Here is a 19,311-nt window from a genome sequence, read left to right on the forward strand (position 1 = left end):
TGTATATATGTGTGTGTATATATACATATATACACACATACACACATATGTACAGAAATATTCCTAGTTGACAAGATAAATATATTCCACAAATCATAAAGTGAATGTTGACGGCTTTTTAATAAACTGAAGGGTTGGGCTCTATGTGAGTATTTTCCAAATCATCAAAGGAAAAAGAAAAAGTGCTAATGAGCTGATCAATGGGGTGGGGAGGTGAGGGTTGGGTTGCTAGATCTCACAAGGCCAACTATACAGTTTAAGTTCCACACCTGAGAGCTGGAAAAACACACCCAGCACATATATGTGCATGCCCAAAATCCCAAGAAGAAAATGGAGGAAAAAGGATTGGTGTGCTTCCCCATCATCCATGGGGGACTACTTTCTCTTTCTCTCTCTCTCTCTCTCTCTCTCTCTCTCTCTCTCTCTCTCTCTCTCTCTCTCTCTCTCTCTCTCTCTCTCTCTCTCTCTCTCTCCCCACCCCAGCCTCTATCTCTCTGATGTGTGCACATTTCCTATAGCAAAAAAAAATTTTTAATTTTTTAAAAAGAGCCAATATTGGCAAATAAATAAATAAATAAAAGTAGAAACAAGTGAATAATTAGCATCTTGGTTACCTCAAGAAACAGATTGTAGGATATATGAATAATTCAAACACAATAATAAACTGATGTTCCTGCGGGTAAAAAAGGAGGCAAATAATTCAACTAGAAAGAAATTACTATAATTACTGCGAATTTCTACAACCACAGTCGAATCAACATAAGTTTTGAATTAAATTTTTATTCATTTAAATCATCTTTCTTATTGGGAAGAGAAGCATTCTTAAGGAGTTCAGGAATATTCAAATTAATTACATCATATTAACACAGCCAATTATATCAGACTCAGACAATAAGATCATCAAGGTAAAGGCTTATAATACTATTTATGAAATCTTTCTAAAAATTACTAATGACCTGAAAATTCTCTTTATTGCTACCTTCATCTCTTTATTCCAGAATGTGTAGATGACTGGATTCAGAAAAGGAGTTAGGACTGCATCAGAAAGAGCAAGAAATTTGTCCATCTGAGAATTGGGATGTGGCCATGTATAAATAAACATGATTGGTCCAAAGAACAAAAGGACCACAGTGATGTGAGCTGACAGAGTGGAGAGGGCCTTGGATGAACGACCTGAGGAATGCTTCCAAACGGTAAATAGAATGAAGACATAGGAGATGAGGAGCATAAAGAAAGAACCAATACAGATAAACCCGTTGTTGACCAGTACTATGAACTGCAATCTAGAGGTATCTGTGCAGGCCAGTTTAAGCAGCCGGGGAAGGTCACAGTAAAAGCTGTCCAATACATTAGGGCCACAGAATGGTAAATTCACAAGAAATGCCAATTGGGATAGTGAGTGACTGATACTAAGGCCCCAGGCAGCAGCCAGAAACAAAATGCACATTCGTGGGCTCATGATGGTCAGGTAGCGTAGAGGCTTACATATGGCCACATATCGGTCAAAGGCCATGCCTATGAGCAGCACCATCTCCACACCAACAACAACATGGATGAAGAAGATCTGAGCAATGCATCCTCCAAAGGAGATGACTTTGCGCTTTCTGAAAAGGTCATAAATCATCCTGGGAGAAGTGGCAGAGCAGGCTCCCAAGTCAATGAAGGATAGATTAGCCAGTAGGAAGTACATAGGGGAGTGTAAGTGAGGGTCAATGGTCACAGAAAACACAATGAGGATGTTTCCAGTCATGCTCGCCACATAGAGCACAGAAGAGAACACCAGGAGGAGAAACTGGATCTCCCACGAATGGGTCAGTCCCAGAAACACAAACTCAGACACTGCTGAGTGATTCCCTCCATCCATTGATCCAGCCAACAGAGCTGGAGCTGAAATTAGAAAAACTAAGAGAATGAGTGAAAAAGTATAATAATTAGGGATTGTAGTGGCATTATTTATGTTCTCATTATGAATGATAACTGCATAGTAATCCAACTCTTCACTCTTGCTAAATAATGATCATTATATGATGATGACAAAAGCGCAATTTAAGAACACATATTATAATTGGAACTACCAGAAAAGAGCATAGCCCCAAATTTATAAATGAATTAAGCAAGAACAAAAACTTCAGAGGCATTGTATATCCCCACTTAATATATACTGAGTGTCTACACTCTATGACTGAAACTAATTGACTAAATGATATAGAAACACAGTATATAGATGTAAATACTAGATTTAGTGTATGTGAAAGACGAAGATCTGAGGAAGGACATTTGGGGGAGGGATACGGAGGCAAAGCATTAATGGCGTTAAAGAGGTGTGGTATTATCTGTTAAAGATATTTTGTAGTTTTATCAACTGTACCAAGGAGAAATGTTCACCTGTTGAAATATCCATTTTGTAAGACAAATAATAATGTGATTGAATGTATAAAAGAAAATGAAATTAAAATAATTAATTAATTAATTAATTTTTAAATAAAAAAATATGGGACCAAGGGGAAAAAAATAAATAAAAATAAAATAAAATAAAATAAACTTCACAGAGTCAGAGTAACTAGAGCCACTTCTAGTGGTTTTTTTGTCTTGTTAAGGTTTGGGTTTTGATTTTTGAGAGAGAGATTTTTGCTATAGGGTGCATGTACTCGCTGGAGCTACAGAAAGACAGAAAGCAAGAAATCCCCCCAGGAGAGATGGCCACACTGCAATCCCTGCTCCTTTCCTTCATTCTCCTCCTGGGATCTTGGGGTCTAGAACTCAAAGCACAGCTGGCTATGTGGGAGTCCAGAGTACAATGCTCTAACCAAAAATGTCCAACCTTGTTTTAATTGCCAATGTGCTCACCAAGGAGAGTAAGAGGGGAAGAAATCTTCCACCAATGGGGTGTGCTCACGCTTCAATCCCTTATTTTCCATTTCTTCATCCTGTCAGGATGTGGGACATGTGCACACACACACAATGTGTTTTTCGAGTCACCGAGATCAGCATTTGAACTATGGTCTGACATATGAGATCTAATCACTAGGCTGCAGAGTCAGCCTAATATGGGCTTTGTTTAAAGAAAAGTGCACATTCTTTATCATCATGCTTCCTCTGGTTCCCTGCTCTGTTGAATCTTCCCATTTTGTAAGATTGCGTTGAATATATATAAAACACAAAACCTAACATTGTAACTATTTCAAGTGTACAGATCAGTAATGTTGAGTATATTTACATTGTTCTGAAACAGGTCTCCAGAACTTTTTCATTTGGCAAATTTGAAACCTTCCCATTTAACAACTTCCCCTACTCCTTGATAACCACCATTCTACTTTCTGTTCCTATAAATGTGGCTACTTTAGATACTGCATGTAAGTGAAATCACAGAGTATCTGTCTTTTTAACACTAGATTATTTTACTTAGCATAATGTCTTCAAGTTTCATCCACTTTCTGAAGACGATGTGGAACAGGGGGGTTGGTGAGGGAGGGAATAGTCTAGAGAAGGATAGCAAGAGAACAAATAGAGGGGCATAACATTAGTTGGACACAGAAATGGTTTATTACATGTCGATGATAACATGTATAGTATTCTCAACTGGACTGGTCTGGGAAGTATTTCATGTTGAGTAAAGTCTTTATACAAGCCAAATGATATATAGTGATTGAATGTTTTTAAAAACTGAGAATAAATAATAATAATAATCTGAACAAATGATGAAAAGCTATTTGATGATGAGTGGATAGTAATGTCTTGGTCTTGATGATATGCATGGTAATCGTAGAATCATGGAAAAAGAAATGTAACATACTGTAGAGATATATGTGAGTCAATGTAATATTAAAAAGATTATGATAATAATAAATAAAATTAAATTTTAAAAATGTTTCATCCCCTGAATCTCCTCATTCTTCACAAGATCTGTGAAAATCACACAGAGCTCTTCACTGGCCATACCACTCACCAAACTTTCCTCTGAAGCCTACACCTAACTTGAAACACTAAAATGTTAAGCTTGTGGGGACAGGATGATGGTGTAATAGTAAAAAAGTAAGACTGATTTATAGGAAAAGTTCCAGACTCAGGTCCAGAGACTTCCCCCAGTATGCCAGGCACCTGTGTGCCCATGATCCAGGGCTTGCTGAAGTTGAGAATGGATCACAATATTGAGATTTGCGGATGATGTCTCTCTATTTCTCTCCCTCTCATTGTCTCTTTTACTCATGGAAGAAATCAATTTCTTTAATGGAGAAGAAATATTAAGTTGTTCATCACTGCCTCAACTTCACCTACCCATTCCCTTTTCCTGTCCAGTGCTTTTTCCCTATAAAATATTTAATACTTCTCTTTATTATAACCTGCACCAATATTTTATATCCCCATACTTAGTGTGTCTCTAATCCATGTGGGTATGTTGTATCTCCAAGATTATTTGTATTTTAACCTTTTAGCCTATTTTGAAATGGAAAAAATTCAAATAGGTAAATAGAAGAACACCAGCATTTTCTTATTGGCCTTGATCATATATACCAAAAGATGATACTAAAGGGTTGGTACCTTTTTGTGTTTTGAGTGTATGTTTGTGGAAAGAAGAGAATGAAAGGGATGAGAAGACTCATTTCTCTATGTCCAAAATACCCACCATGATCAATACCTAGCAGAGTGAGCCCTGTAAACAGCTCTTGAAGGTGTATTCCCATAGAAGATATTGTGATGCAGTAGAACAGATTTGCTGACATCATTCTTTTGCAGACACAGCTTCAGGAATTTGAAGAATTTCTTCACAAGTAGGCTTGCCTAATTGATGGCTTTTTGCATCTTATCCTATGCCTCAGCCCCAAACCTTTTAAGAACTGTCAGTATTCCCTGACCACAAATCTAGCTGACCATCACTGAGCTGAGTTTCTCCATATTCAACTAAATCAAATGACTTTACTGTCACCTCCTGAGCCTCAGTCCATTGTCCTGAAGAACACACTTTCTGTTCTTTAGTTCTCAGAAATCTGTGAGCCTGGGTTAGGAATAGGGAACCACGTATGCTGGTCATTGTAGAAGGAGCAGACAGAATGAGGAGGACTGGAGGGATGAAAGTCCATGGATGGATGACAGACACAGGAGAGTGCCAGAAATACTCACGGATTAAAAAAAAAAAAAACTCAAAACTAAGTACCTAGTGAAATGATACAGCTTCTTTAATCTAAGAAATGATTCCATTTAGCAGGACCATTATTCAGACAAAGATCCTGAAAATCAAAATTGTAATTGAGTTGCTCTTATTCACACTACTGACAGAATTGGTCAGAACTGGGGAATAGAACCCAGGTCTCTGGATTCTTAATCCAGATATTACAGTTCTTGTAGTAAATAACCTAAGTAAGAAGAACAAAAAAAATTAAAAATATGATTTTCTTGTTTAAAACTAACAATAGTCACAAGCATTTTCACAAATTGCCTATTACTTGCACTAAATTATTTTTTCATGTTGATAATTAAATATGTGTGAGTCTTCAAAAGGTGCATGCAAAATATGTATTATGAAAACACCACATGTGGATTTTAAAATTTTTGCACCAAAATAAATTCATACTTTAATTCCATTTTTCCATGACCTTTCTGAAGTCCCCTCATACAACATAAAAATCTGTTTCGAGTAAACTTCAGGGGGAAAAAATGAAATTATTAATTGCTGCTGCACTTTGCCTACTACTCTTCTATTTTGGTCTTCATTTGAAAGAATATGGAAAATGGTAAAATAATTTAAAGAGTATTTGTTATCATACTATTTTTTCTGCCTTTCTAAATTTTGCTTTCCTCAAAAGTCAATGAAGGGGTCATACAGTGGTGCAGTGACAATGTGCCTCTGCAAGGCAATCTCACAAACAGAGGGTTGCTAGTTCGAGTCTGGAAAACTCCCTGAGTATATCAGGCACGTATTTGCCCATGATCCAGGACTGGCTGTGGGCCAGAGGTAGATTGTGGTATTGGAACCCTCTTGGGTGTTTCTCTCTTTCTCTTTCTCTCTGAAAATAAATAAATAAATAAACTTTTTGGGGATCAATGAAAATTCTAAATTATTTGACAAATATTTTCTTGACATTTCCAGTCCATAATAATTTTCCCAACCACCCATCTCCCAACATTCAAATGCATAAAAAAAATTCTTGTCAAAACTATTTTGAAGCCTTTCCTGACAATTTCAGATAACATTGATTATATGCCTCTCTGTGGGAAAGGAGGTACTTCATGACATTTCCAACAGTTGTGATTATCCAAATAAAAATATGTATTAACTTGCCAGAAAAAAAAAAAAAAGGCAAACTAACAGACACCTGCCTCTCAGGTATAAGACTTTGCTCCCAAACTATGTTTTCAAGATCCACTTAACATTCTTTAGACATAGTTATTGCTAGCCATGTACAAATGGAAAACATAAAGACAGTTTATACACATCAATCAGGAATATTGGGTTGTCAGAAGGTCATGAAATATTTTATATGTTGTTCTATGCAAAAATATGTCACGACTTTTCTGACAACCCAATAGATCCAGAGGGCAAGTCAAGGACAATGTAGCCCTAGTTCCATTTATTCCTAGTCCCTCACAAATTTTTACTTAATTTTTTATTAATTAAAATATATTTACTGAGCATCTACTCTGTGTTAAGCACTTAGAAAGAAAATGCTTATCTAACATTTCAGTAATATCCTACAGGTGTAATATGATGGTTGTCAGAGAGGTGTCACCAACTCAGTTATACCAGGGACAATGGAAGGAGACATCTGCAGCTGGTGATCAGGGAAGACAAAGTGGAAAATGTAGCACTGAACAGGGTTTAATAATTAAAAATATTATAATATTTAAGAAAAAGTCTGAGGATTCATTTCAAACAAATGACACATGTAAGAAATCACAGGCAAGTTCATAACATCTAACTGGATAGAAGAAATCACATTGCCAAAACCAGCTCTATACTTGAATAGAGAAATTTCTGCCCTCTGATTTTCTTACTACCTTTATCCCCCTCACCTACCTGTCTTGTCAAGGGAACAGTATCACTAAAAATTCAGATATGGTCCCAAATAATCAAGTAGACTCTGTGAAAGATTGTTATAGACATGCACAAATAGCTGCATACAATAATGTTACAGTAAAAATAGAAGATAATTATAGCTCTAGAGGGAAGTGACCAAGTAATACTGGAAAAATCTGAGATTGCCAGACTCAGATCAATTGACTTGGGGAAATTATCTCTTAGGATCCTTTGGTTTTCCCAAGGTAGTCTTGTAGAGAAACTGTTAATAAGGAGAAATAAAAGATTTGTCATATTTTTATGATAATACTTTGTCATTTCCTAAAACTATTTCAAATTTTTGTTTGAATTCATTTTCTGAGCATGTTTCTACTTTTTTATTATGTGATTGACAAATAAAAATTATATAAATTTATCACATAAAATGTAATGTTATATATAGATAGATATAGATAGTGCAATAATTAAATCAAGCTAATTAACATACCCATCACCTCACATATTTATTATTTTGTGGTAAGAACTAGAGAAAAACATAGGGGGAAAGTTCCATGATATCAGTCTGGGTAATTATTACTTGGCTATGACCCTAAAATCACAGACAAAAAGCAAAAATAGACAAATTAGATTACATCAGAATGAAAAGATCTTGCAAAACCAAGAAAACAATCAACAAGGTGAAGTGACAACCAACAGAATGGGGAAAAATATTTGAAAATCATGTATCTGATAAGGGGCTAATATTCAAAATACATAACTCAACAGCAAGAAAACAAATAAACCAATGAAAAAAACCAATGAAAAAAATGGACAACAGACCTGAATAGGCATTTTTCAAAAGACACACAAATAACAAACAAGTATATTTAAAAATGCCCCAAACTGGCAACTATATTCAATCTTTGAGGATTTAACTGAGACAAGAATAAAAATTATGTCATTAACTGAAAACAAAATGCCCCAAATCACTGGTCATCAGAGAAATGCAAATTAAAACTACTATAAAATATCACTCATACTTGCTAGTGTGGTTATCATGTAAAAAGAGAGAAAGAGAGAGAGAGGAAGAAAACAAATATTGAAGAAGATGTAAGGAAAAGGAAGTCCTTGTACACAGTTGATAGGAATGTACGATAAATTAGTACAGTCATTATGGATAACAGTATGAAGTCACCTTAAAAAATAAATAAATAAATACAATTCTATATCATCCAGTAATTCCATTTCTAGGTATATATCAGGAGATATTAAAATCAACCTATCTGCATTCCCATATTTATTGTGGCCTTACTCATAACAACCAAGATATAGAATCCACAGATGAATGGATAAAGAAAATGCAGTCTGTATAACAAAAGAACATTTTTTAGCCACAAAAAAAGAAGAAATCCTGTAATTTGCAGCAACACAAATGCATTTGAAGGGCATTAGGTTAAATAATATAAACCAGGCCCAGGAAACCAAATACCCTATGATTTCACTTACATGTGGAATCTAAAAACGTTGAACTCATAGGTGGAGAGTAGAATGGTGACTACCAGGGGATGGTGGAGACAGTGGGGCAGGGGTAGATATTCAAAGAATATAGAATTTTAGTTAGATAGGAAAAATAAGTTGAGGTCTACTGTACAACACAGTGACTATAGTTAATAACAACATATGTTAGGCTTGAAAATTGCTATCAGGATAGATTTGATATGTTCTCATCACAAAAAAAAAACCAGATATATGAGATAATGCATGTGTTAATCAACTCAATTTAGCCATTCTACAATACAATGTATAGTTATTTAAAAACAACAAGTCATACACAATATATATATCATTTTTATGTCAAAAAATAACTAATAAAATGAGAAAATCCAATTTATAATAAGTACAAGAAGATTATAAAACCATCTCTATTCTTTTCTCAAAGAGATATCACAATTAACTTTTTTAAAATAATTTTTTATTTAACTTTATTTTTATTTTAATTTGATCAAAGAGAGACAGAGTGTGTGGAGAGAGACAGATGGAAAGTGAGAAAGCAAACTGCCAGGCCCAGGACTCGAACCAAGGTCAGCCACGTGGAAGTCCAGCACCGTTAACCACCACACCTCCTGCTGGCCACCACAATTAACATTTTAACTTACATATTTTTTAAAGAACTATTTATTTGATTTATCTTTTTTTTTTTAATTTGCTACCAGGCACTTGTACTCACCAGAGAGAGACAAAGAGAAGGATAAGAAAAATGAGAAAGAAAGATGGCAAATCCAGAACTCAAACCAGTCAGCCATGTGAGAGTCCAGTACCTTAACCACTGTGCCACTTGATGGCCCCATACATACTATTTTTTTCTAGATTTTTGCCATAGGGTGTATGTGCTTACCTGAGAGAGATAGAGAGGGAGGGACAGTGAGAATTCACCCCCCCATTCCCCGAGAGGAAGGGACCATGCTGCAATTCCCTTTCCTCCTTTCTTCCCTTGGGATCTTGAGAACACATGCACACGTGCCTGAGTGTCTCACAAATTGCTGGGTCCAGGACTCAAACCTCAGTCAGTCATGTGAGAAACCAGTGCCTTAAACACCATAACCACCTGCTGGCCCATACACGCATTATTTTTCAAATAGATCAAATTTTAAATCTTGGTTTATCATCTCCCATTTCACTTATTAATTTACATTGAGCACCTGCCTTATGTTATTAAATATTATTTTATTGGATCATCAGAGAAGTCATGATGTATTTTCTATGTTTTTCTATACAAAAATACACCATGACTTTTCCAGTGACCCAATATAATATTTAAATATAATATAATCCCATAGTGTTCATGATTTATTTAGTTTATAATTGTTTCACTATCAACAAGTAACTGACATAAAAGGGAGGGTGAGAAGATAGAGATGAGGTGGCTCTAAGTGAAGAAATAAAAGCTATGATTCACGAGTATTCATGAATATTACATCAATTCTATGAGAAACAAAATTAGACAATAATTAAGAGTCCAGCCTCTGGAGCCCTTCCTGGATTTAAACCCAAATCTGCCATTTACTGACCGTAGACAAGCTATTTGATCTCTCTTTGCCTCCATCTCCCAAAATGGAAATGATAATAGTATCTATCTTAAGGACACTGTGAGAATTGAAAGAATTAACATAAGTAATGCTAAGAGCAGTGCCTGAAATGTAATATAGACTCTATAAATACTATTAGTTTTTCTAGTGAATCTGAAGATGGAAGTAAACTAAATCTTCAGGTTTGCAGATGACACAAAGCAAGAGAAGTACACAAGATTGTGAAGATATATTACAAGATATTTTGAGTGTATGAGTCAGGAATAAAAATAGAAGATAAATTTAACATGTGGTAGATAAGTTAGAAATAAATTTTATTTTAAAATTTATATATTCCCAGCAAATAGTTAAAATGCAGGAAAGTTGAGACCAGCAGATGACATAATGCTTATGTTGCTCCCACATAGTCGACCACTGTTGGAGAGTTTTGGTTTTTTTTTTCACTATAGGGCATGTGTGCTCGCCAGACAGAGAGAGACATAGAGACAGAAAGCGGGAAATCACCCCCAGAGGGGATGGTCACGATGCAATCCCTTCTCCTCCATTCTCCTCTCAGGATCTTGGGCACACACACGCGCCCGGCGTGAGTTTTAAGCCACCGGGTCCGAGACGCGAACCGCGGTCGACTACGTGGGAGTCCAGCGACATAGCCATTACGCTAACTGCTGGTTCCCGATAGTCAACCACTATTCAAGTCCTGGACCTGGCAGCTTAAAATTTACGCCGGATATGTGTGCCCAAAATCCAGAAAGGAGAATAGAGGAGAAGGGATTGTGGCATGGCCATTCCCCCAGGAGATGATTTCTCACTTCTTTCTCTCTATGTCTCTCCGATAAGCACATGCACTCTATAGCAAAAATCTCTGAAAAAAAAATTTTTTCAGAAAACTAGTCCAGGTTAAATTTTTAAAAAGTAAAGCCTTTCAAAAATAAGCTCACTTAATTATCATCATAAACCTCTAAGTTCTCTTGCCACCTTTAAAATAAAAAAGTTAATTTCAGAGAGGTTAAATGACTTAGGTAAGATAACCTAGCAAGTGAGTCGATGCTATTAGGACCAGAATATCAACAGTTCACTGCAAATTTTGTGATATACTATATTGACATTCATTTCACTCTTGTAAGACAAACACTGAAATATTTGGGAAAACAGCCACATCTATTTGTTGGGCACAGTCTACTTCTGCATCAGCAGACTACCTCTTATTTTTGTAAATAAAGTTATATAGGAACTCAATCATGCCTATTCATTTATGTATTGCATATGGCTAGTTCCATGTTATGAAAAGAGAATTAAGTGATTGTAACAAGACCATAGAGCCCACAAAACCAAAACAATTTCTGACATCCCTCTTCACAGAAAAAGTTTGCCAACACCAGACATATTTTTCAACACATGGAAAAAAAGCACAAAACCAAGATAATATGAAACATGTAGGTAACAACAGATCTTAAAGAGGATTGCTACTTTTTACTTTAACAAGTAAATGGGGTGATGGGATGCAGACAGTAAATTTTTATGTTAAGAATACTAACTACAGGGGAAGACAGCTTAAAAACAGTAGTGCGACCATCCTGAGAACCAAATTAGTTAAACCATTTCTTATATATATGTGAAAAACATTTTTGGCACAGCTCGTTGAGAAATGAAAAGTAAGAGTTCATCTTTGATCGTTATACAGTTCTTTCTCTTCAAGGATGAGGTCACTCATTCTTCAGTGGGAATAATATAGACCCACCATCCAAATGATGAAAGTCTATGAGCACTCAAAGTGATGCACAGTCGCAAGTGTCTCATGCAGATGGGCTATTATGGACTTTCAATCGTCATTGGAGATTTTGTATTTCCATCAAGCCATTTAAGAGGTTTTGCTACAACCCATAAACTGACAGAACATTCTCCTCACTGCTACCTTCATCTCTCTGTTTCTGAATGTGTAGATGACTGGATTTAGAAAAGGAATCAAAACTGCATCAAATATTGCTAGAAATTTATCCAGATGTGTTGAAGGAGAGGGCCACATATAGAAAAAAATCAGTGGACCAAAGAATAAAATCACCACAGTAATATGAGCAGACAGAGTAGAAAGAGCCTTAGAAGAATCTCCTGAGGAGCATTTCTTAATAGTTGCCAGGATGAAGATGTAAGAGAGGATAAGCAAGAAGAAAGCGCCCAAAGATATGAACCCACTATTAGCAGCGACCATGAACTCCAGTTTATAAGTATCTGTGCAAGCAAGTTTGATGAGTCGAGGTATGTCACAGTAAAAGCTGTCCAATACATTAGGGCCACAGAAGGGTAAATTTACAACAAAAGCCAACTGAGACAATGAGTGAATGAAACCAATGATCCAGGCAACCACCAGAATGTAAAAGCACATTCTTGGGCTCATGATGGTCAGGTAGTGGAGGGGCTTACATATGGCCACATATCTGTCAAAGGCCATGGCTATGAGAAGAACCATCTCCGTTCCCCCAACAGCATGGCTAAAGAAGATCTGAGCAATACATCCCCCAAAGGAGATGACTTTCCGCTTCTTAAAAAGATCACAGATCATCTTGGGTGCGGCAATAGAGCAAAATATCAGATCAATGACAGAGAGGTTTGCCAGCAGAAAATACATGGGTGAGTGCAAGTAAGGGTCAGAAGTTATAGTAACAACTATGAGGAGGTTTCCCATTATACTGGACACATAGAAAAGACAAGAGAAGAAGAAAAGAAAAATCTGGATTTCCCAGGAATTGGAGAGTCCCAGGAACACAAATTCAGTTACTACAGAGTAGTTGGCCCCATTGATTGGCTCATTTGATCGGTTTACACTCATGTTATCTAAAGGGAAAAAACTGAGAAAATTCAAATTAATGATATTATATTAATACCTTCTAAGGAAATACATATAAATTATAGAGGTCAAATGTTACCTTAGCATTTTACAAAAATCTAATAATATTCCTTTGACCACTAATGCTGTTTGTTATATAGGAGAGTGAGTTGCCACATGGACTTGCTAACATAATGAATGGTGAGTGGTGTAGTGTATCAGTTTCCAGGTTGCACCTGATAAAAACACAAACAAAGGGAGAAGAATCTCCTGAGGAGCATTTCTTAATAGTTGCCAGGATGAAGATGTAAGAGAGGATAAGCAAGAAGAAAGCGCCCAAAGATATGAACCCACTATTAGCAGCGACCATGAACTCCAGTTTATAAGTATCTGTGCAAGCAAGTTTGATGAGTCGAGGTATGTCACAGTAAAAGCTGTCCAATACATTAGGGCCACAGAAGGGTAAATTTACAACAAAAGCCAACTGAGACAATGAGTGAATGAAACCAATGATCCAGGCAACCACCAGAATGTAAAAGCACATTCTTGGGCTCATGATGGTCAGGTAGTGGAGGGGCTTACATATGGCCACATATCTGTCAAAGGCCATGGCTATGAGAAGAACCATCTCCGTTCCCCCAACAGCATGGCTAAAGGAGATCTGAGCAATACATCCCCCAAAGGAGATGACTTTCCGCTTCTTAAAAAGATCACAGATCATCTTGGGTGCGGCAATAGAGCAAAATATCAGATCAATGACAGAGAGGTTTGCCAGCAGAAAATACATGGGTGAGTGCAAGTAAGGGTCAGAAGTTATAGTAACAACTATGAGGAGGTTTCCCATTATACTGGACACATAGAAAAGACAAGAGAAGAAGAAAAGAAAAATCTGGATTTCCCAGGAATTGGAGAGTCCCAGGAACACAAATTCAGTTACTACAGAGTAGTTGGCCCCATTGATTGGCTCATTTGATCGGTTTACACTCATGTTATCTAAAGGGAAAAAACTGAGAAAATTCAAATTAATGATATTATATTAATACCTTCTAAGGAAATACATATAAATTATAGAGGTCAAATGTTACCTTAGCATTTTACAAAAATCTAATAATATTCCTTTGACCACTAATGCTGTTTGTTATATAGGAGAGTGAGTTGCCACATGGACTTGCTAACATAATGAATGGTGAGTGGTGTAGTGTATCAGTTTCCAGGTTGCACCTGATAAAAACACAAACAAAGGGCATTTGATGTTAAATTGCTGTATCATTAAGATCAACATTAACCATCATAACCAATCACATATATTAGGCAGATAATGAGGGCTATTCTGATAGAGATTTGTAAGATGACTGTGACTCTGATTTGTTGCTCAAGCTGGAAATTGCCTTTTTCTATTTTATACTTCTCAAGATAATATTTGTTCTTTAAACTCAGATACCCTAGAGCTTATATTTCCTTGTAAATACTAGGCAATAAAAGATAAATAAATAAAAGATCTGTGAGTGAATGAATCCTTGAACTAAAGTCATCTCTATTAATTTATATATAACATTATGTGCCAGTAACCAACTAAATACAAGGAACGTATCCAAGAACAAAATAGACTATTTAAAAATAAATAAATAGGGGCCAACAAGTGGCAAGGTAGTTAAGATGCTGGATTCCCACATGGCCAATCCAGCGACTTGAAAACCACGCTGGGCACATATGCGTGCACACCCAAAATCCCCAAAGGAGAATGAAGGAAAAGGGATTGTGGCATGGCCATTTTCCCAGGAGGTGATTTCTCACTTTCTCTCTCTATGTCTTTCTCTTTCTTTCTCCAGCAAGCTCATGTACCCTGTGGCAAAAACCTAAAAAAATAAATGAAATAAATAACTGTATAATATATACAGAATATCAGATGATAATTTCACTATGGAGAAAAAATAAGCAAGAAAGAAGAGAGCAATTATTCTTTAATAGCATTGTCGGGAAAGTTCTTGCTGATAAGTTCACCAAGCAAAAATTTCAAAAAGTGAATGAACATGTCATAAATAAAGAGTATTCCAGGTAGAGATAATAGCAAGAACAGAAACCCTGAGGTAGCAGCTTACTGGGTATGTTCAAAAAACAAGAAGGTCAAAGAAGCTGCACCGGCTTATGCAAGGAAAAGTGAATAGAAGATAATATTGGAGAGAACAGAGATACATATCCTTATAGGCCACTCTAAGAATTTTGGTTATTATTATGAATGAAATAACAAGCAATTGGGTTTTAAACAAAACAACAAAATCTAGCTTACATTGTTAAAGGGTCAGTCTGGCTGCTGCCTCGTGAATACACTTCAGTCTGAGGGTAGAACAGAGATTGATTAGAAACATTTTTATCACAAGCAAACAACGATGTAAAAGATAATGTTGGCTTAAATTAAAGTAATACATGTAGAGTTAGGGAGAGGTAGCTAGATTCTGAGGAAAAGAGAAGGTCTTCAAAAAGTTTATGGAAAATGGTATTATGGAAATTTTTCCAATGTTTTTGCACCAAAATAAACATGTGCTTTAATTTAATTTTTCCATGGAAATTTTAAAGTCCCCTTGTATTGCAACAATACATAGTGAAATTTCCGGGGCTATAGATAACCTAGACCTTTTGGCAATCACAACACAAAGCATCTTACTGAAGAGTTTTCATAGGACGATAACAAAAACACCCCAAATCTACACAAGTATAAATACTTATGATAGAGTAAATATATATCTAATCACCAAATCTGATGACTCAAGAATAATAAAACATTTGAATTTTTAAAATGGGAGTCTGAGATAAATAAAAAAAGAAGCAATAATTTACACAGCAAGTTGACAGTTATGAAACTTAAAACCACAAAGTCCAGGCCAAAAATGTTGTTATAATCAAGTAGAATTTTTTAAGTTAAAGAATAAAATATTCTCTTCTTACTATATCATACTTTCAATGAATATTTAAATTGGCCATTTCTCCTTTTTTGAAGGATATTATGGTTTTCAGACCAATCTCACTGAACTCTTTAAACTTAGTTTTCCTAAATAAGATAGTTTCTTAAGCCAAGAATAACTTCTGCTTTTAAACACTTAAATTTCACATTATCAGGTATTTTTTAAAGCTAGTCAATACATTTCTCTATAAAATATAATAAAGTTATCAACCCAGAAGATATTTAAAATTGATTAAAAGACAAAATTCTACTTCTAGCTAGAAAAATCTACTTCCAGCCAGAAATATCTCAAATAACCATCTCAGGCCCATTTAAAATTTATGGGATATTATTTAACTACTCTTTTGCCTATCTTTTTTGTCACTAAAGATCCGTGCTTGGAAAACTAATATAGAGGTAATCAGCTTCAATTAAATGAGGTAAAAAAAAAAAAGTAGGCAAAAAGAAAAATCTGTTTAAATGAATTGATTGCAAATTTTAGTTCTTCCCATCCTACTCTACATAATGGCCTATATTTAATAGTTTAGTACTTAACAGATGCTTTTTTAAAAAAAGAGAATTTTATTAAATATCTTCTGGAAGTTATTTTGGCAGAATCTATAAGGAAGGAACAGCAGCAATAAAGTCTGCTTAGCTTTTTAGCTGAATGTACATGGATTAGGAGCTGTCACATAAAATAAGTTTCTATATTGAACAAAACAAGTCAACCATGAAACATATTAAGAATGTTCTCAAATGTAACATCTTTTGTGATTGAACTAGAACTACTTTGCAGAAGTAAATTAGCAATGATCAGAGATGGAGCGCAAAGACAGCATATATCCAGAATACATCTCCAATATGTACACACTTTATTACAGGACACATCACAATACAGGGGAAGCATGTCTTTTTAAGTGCCTCTCATTAATCCAGTGGTTCTCTACCAAGAGTGCCGTACCCCTCAAAAGGCTTTGAAAAAGTCTGAAAATATTTTTGGTTGTCAGCAGTAGGAGAGGGACAGGGGGAGAAGTATAACTTGTATCTAGTGGGTATAGACCAGGGATACTGCTAGACATCCTACAAAGTACAGGATAACCTCCCACAACAAAGAATTCTTGTCCCCAAATGTCAATGGTGTGGAGATTTAAAATCCCTGCAATGAACTATGACCTCCTCTGGAGAAAAGTCTCTTTTTTTATCATTTTATTCTTCAGACTACCCAGTACCATTCCTATCAGAAGGTGTAACCCTAATTAGTGCTTATTGGAGCAATAAACATTAAATGCATGGGTGGAAGAATGACTGTCTGGCTGGATGGACGGAGGAATGATGAATAAGTGAATATCCCTGCATTGAAATATGATCTCCTCTGGAGAAAAGTCTTTTTTTTTTATCATTTTATTCTTCAGACTACCCAGTACCATTCCTATCAGAGGGTGTAACCCTAATTAGTGCTTATTGGAGCAATAAACATTAAATGCATGGGTGGAAGAATGTCTGGCTGGAAGGATGGACGGAGGAATGATGAATAAGTGAATAGACAGATGTAATAGATAAAGGGAAGTTCTAATCGAACTGAAAGAAAGAAAGCTCTCTAAATACTTTCTAACTAGTTTGTTCTAGGTACACTGGGACCCTATAATGACCACACTTCACACAAATATAAACCTCACAGTAGAATTCATCATTATATCCCCTAATTTAATAAATCAGATCAAGTCCTCTTTTTTTTATGTTGTTATATTAATTTTCCATCTTCCATCTATCTGTTCCCAGACCATAGCATTGTCAGGTAATTAATAGTACCTTGGTAACTGAGCTTCTGCTGGTGCTGCTGCTGTTATATAAAAAATTGAAAGAATCCCATAAAAAAGGTAGTTATATAACAGCATGAGAGATTAATGATGACCAGGCACTGCTGCAGAAATTTGGATTTGCCTACTTCACTCATGTGGTCAGGGGAATTATCCCTGGAATCTGATTGGTTTAATAAGAACAACCAAAAGAAAAGTCTTGTTAATGAGTCACTGGAGAGGAAGCAAAAATAAGGCTAGATGTTTTAAGAGCTTCACCTTTGGCGATTTTACCAGCCGATTCTGACTTGTTATTTGGTGATTTTAAATTGAGGCAGCATGCCTGGGAAGTACAGATAGTTCACAAAAAGCATGTGTATTTCACTATCAATTTAAATCATGTTAAGTACATGTCAACCTAAAAAGAAGAATGAGGCATAATAAGTGCAATTAGAGTGGTTTGTTTGAATCAGGGCTTCAGTCAAATTCACCTAAATAGACAGACTGATTTTCCAGACATGTACTCATAGAAATGACCACAGAGAAAACTGATTTATATAACAAAGAGAAAGGCTAGGAGAGGGGGAGTTGCAAACTGTTTGGCAAGAATTGCATTGCACTGTTTAAAATAACTCAGTGGCAGGTAAGTGGCTATAGCTTACTTTATACATCATGAACTAGTGTACACTGGGATGAAGAGAGGAGGGTCACATTATAAAAATCTGTAACCCTTTGCATATTAGTGTACATACTCATGGACATAACCAAAGTCTCAGTCCTATGCCCTACTGGGACCATTTAAAATTTAAATGGACCTCCGATTCCAAGCAGCTTAGAAAAACACTTTCTCACAGGAGAAATTACTTGAATCTCTTTCACTTAAAAAAAAAAAGAAATAGGTGGTAGGACCAGCAGTTAGCATAATGTCTAATGACGGGGCCATGCAGACAACACAAGCTGATAAGGAGGAGGCAGAGCCCAGTTTACAAGCCCTTCCTTGTGTCCTTTACTGGCCTGTAGTTAATTTCTCTGCCGTGAGTTTTACTGTTATTACGGTACCCTGCAAGAGTAAGATATCACCCCCAACCATTACAATAAAGTCAATTAGTGATCTTGTAGGAATATGGTTCCCTAAGACGGAGGGTCAGGAAGTATGAGACTCTCCCACCTGTCTATTTTAAGTCAAAATTAACATTTGTTAGGTCAAATTAGTATAAACCAAATTAGCATTAGAAGCATATATAGACTAAGTTAGTTTAAGGCTAGTTTTATGTAAATACTCCTTGTTAAAGCTACAGGCCAAAGTTAGCTCATGCTAGGCAAAGTCAGCACATTCACCCAGAGATAAAACAAAAGAACTCATTAATTGACAGACTCAGGAAATAAAACAAAAACCCATGGTTTTTTTTAAGAAAGGAAAAGCCTGACTGGCGAGGACAGAATGAACAAACCTGAGGGCTCCAGAGAAAGATTAACCATTTTAGCTGGGAGTTCTTACCTAAAGCAACAGGTAGCTTTCAGCTACAAAGAGTTTCTCATCTATGTGCTGTTGACTATCAAAAACTGCTAATAAAACATCCTGTGTTGTCTCCTGAGCTACAAGATCATCTTCCTTTCCCATATAAGATCATAGACTCACCCTCTATTGTTGTAATGTATAGATAGTCCATATATTAACT

General features: G+C 35.9%; 3 protein-coding genes across 3 annotated transcripts; all 3 read right to left on the bottom strand.

Moving 5' to 3' along the window:
- Positions 1 to 925: 925 nt before the first annotated feature.
- Positions 926 to 1,873, bottom strand: LOC102486909 (olfactory receptor 4F3/4F16/4F29). The gene has a single exon (XM_006140537.2). It carries the CDS (start codon positions 1,862 to 1,864, stop codon positions 926 to 928), a length of 939 nt encoding a protein of 312 aa, XP_006140599.1. The 5' UTR covers positions 1,865 to 1,873.
- Positions 1,874 to 11,935: 10,062 nt separating this feature from the next.
- Positions 11,936 to 12,871, bottom strand: LOC102497592 (olfactory receptor 4F15). Its single transcript, XM_027772362.1, has one exon. It carries the CDS (start codon positions 12,755 to 12,757, stop codon positions 11,936 to 11,938), a length of 822 nt encoding a protein of 273 aa, XP_027628163.1. The 5' UTR covers positions 12,758 to 12,871.
- Positions 12,872 to 13,007: 136 nt separating this feature from the next.
- Positions 13,008 to 13,853, bottom strand: LOC102497993 (olfactory receptor 4F3/4F16/4F29-like). Its single transcript, XM_006140557.2, has one exon. The coding sequence runs from the start codon at positions 13,740 to 13,742 to the stop codon at positions 13,008 to 13,010; it is 735 nt and encodes a 244-aa protein (XP_006140619.2). The 5' UTR covers positions 13,743 to 13,853.
- Between the last annotated feature and the right edge of the window lie 5,458 nt (positions 13,854 to 19,311).

Source organism: Tupaia chinensis, unplaced genomic scaffold (assembly GCF_000334495.1).
Source record: "Tupaia chinensis unplaced genomic scaffold, TupChi_1.0 Scaffold000037_21, whole genome shotgun sequence".
Taxonomy (NCBI): domain Eukaryota; kingdom Metazoa; phylum Chordata; class Mammalia; order Scandentia; family Tupaiidae; genus Tupaia; species Tupaia belangeri.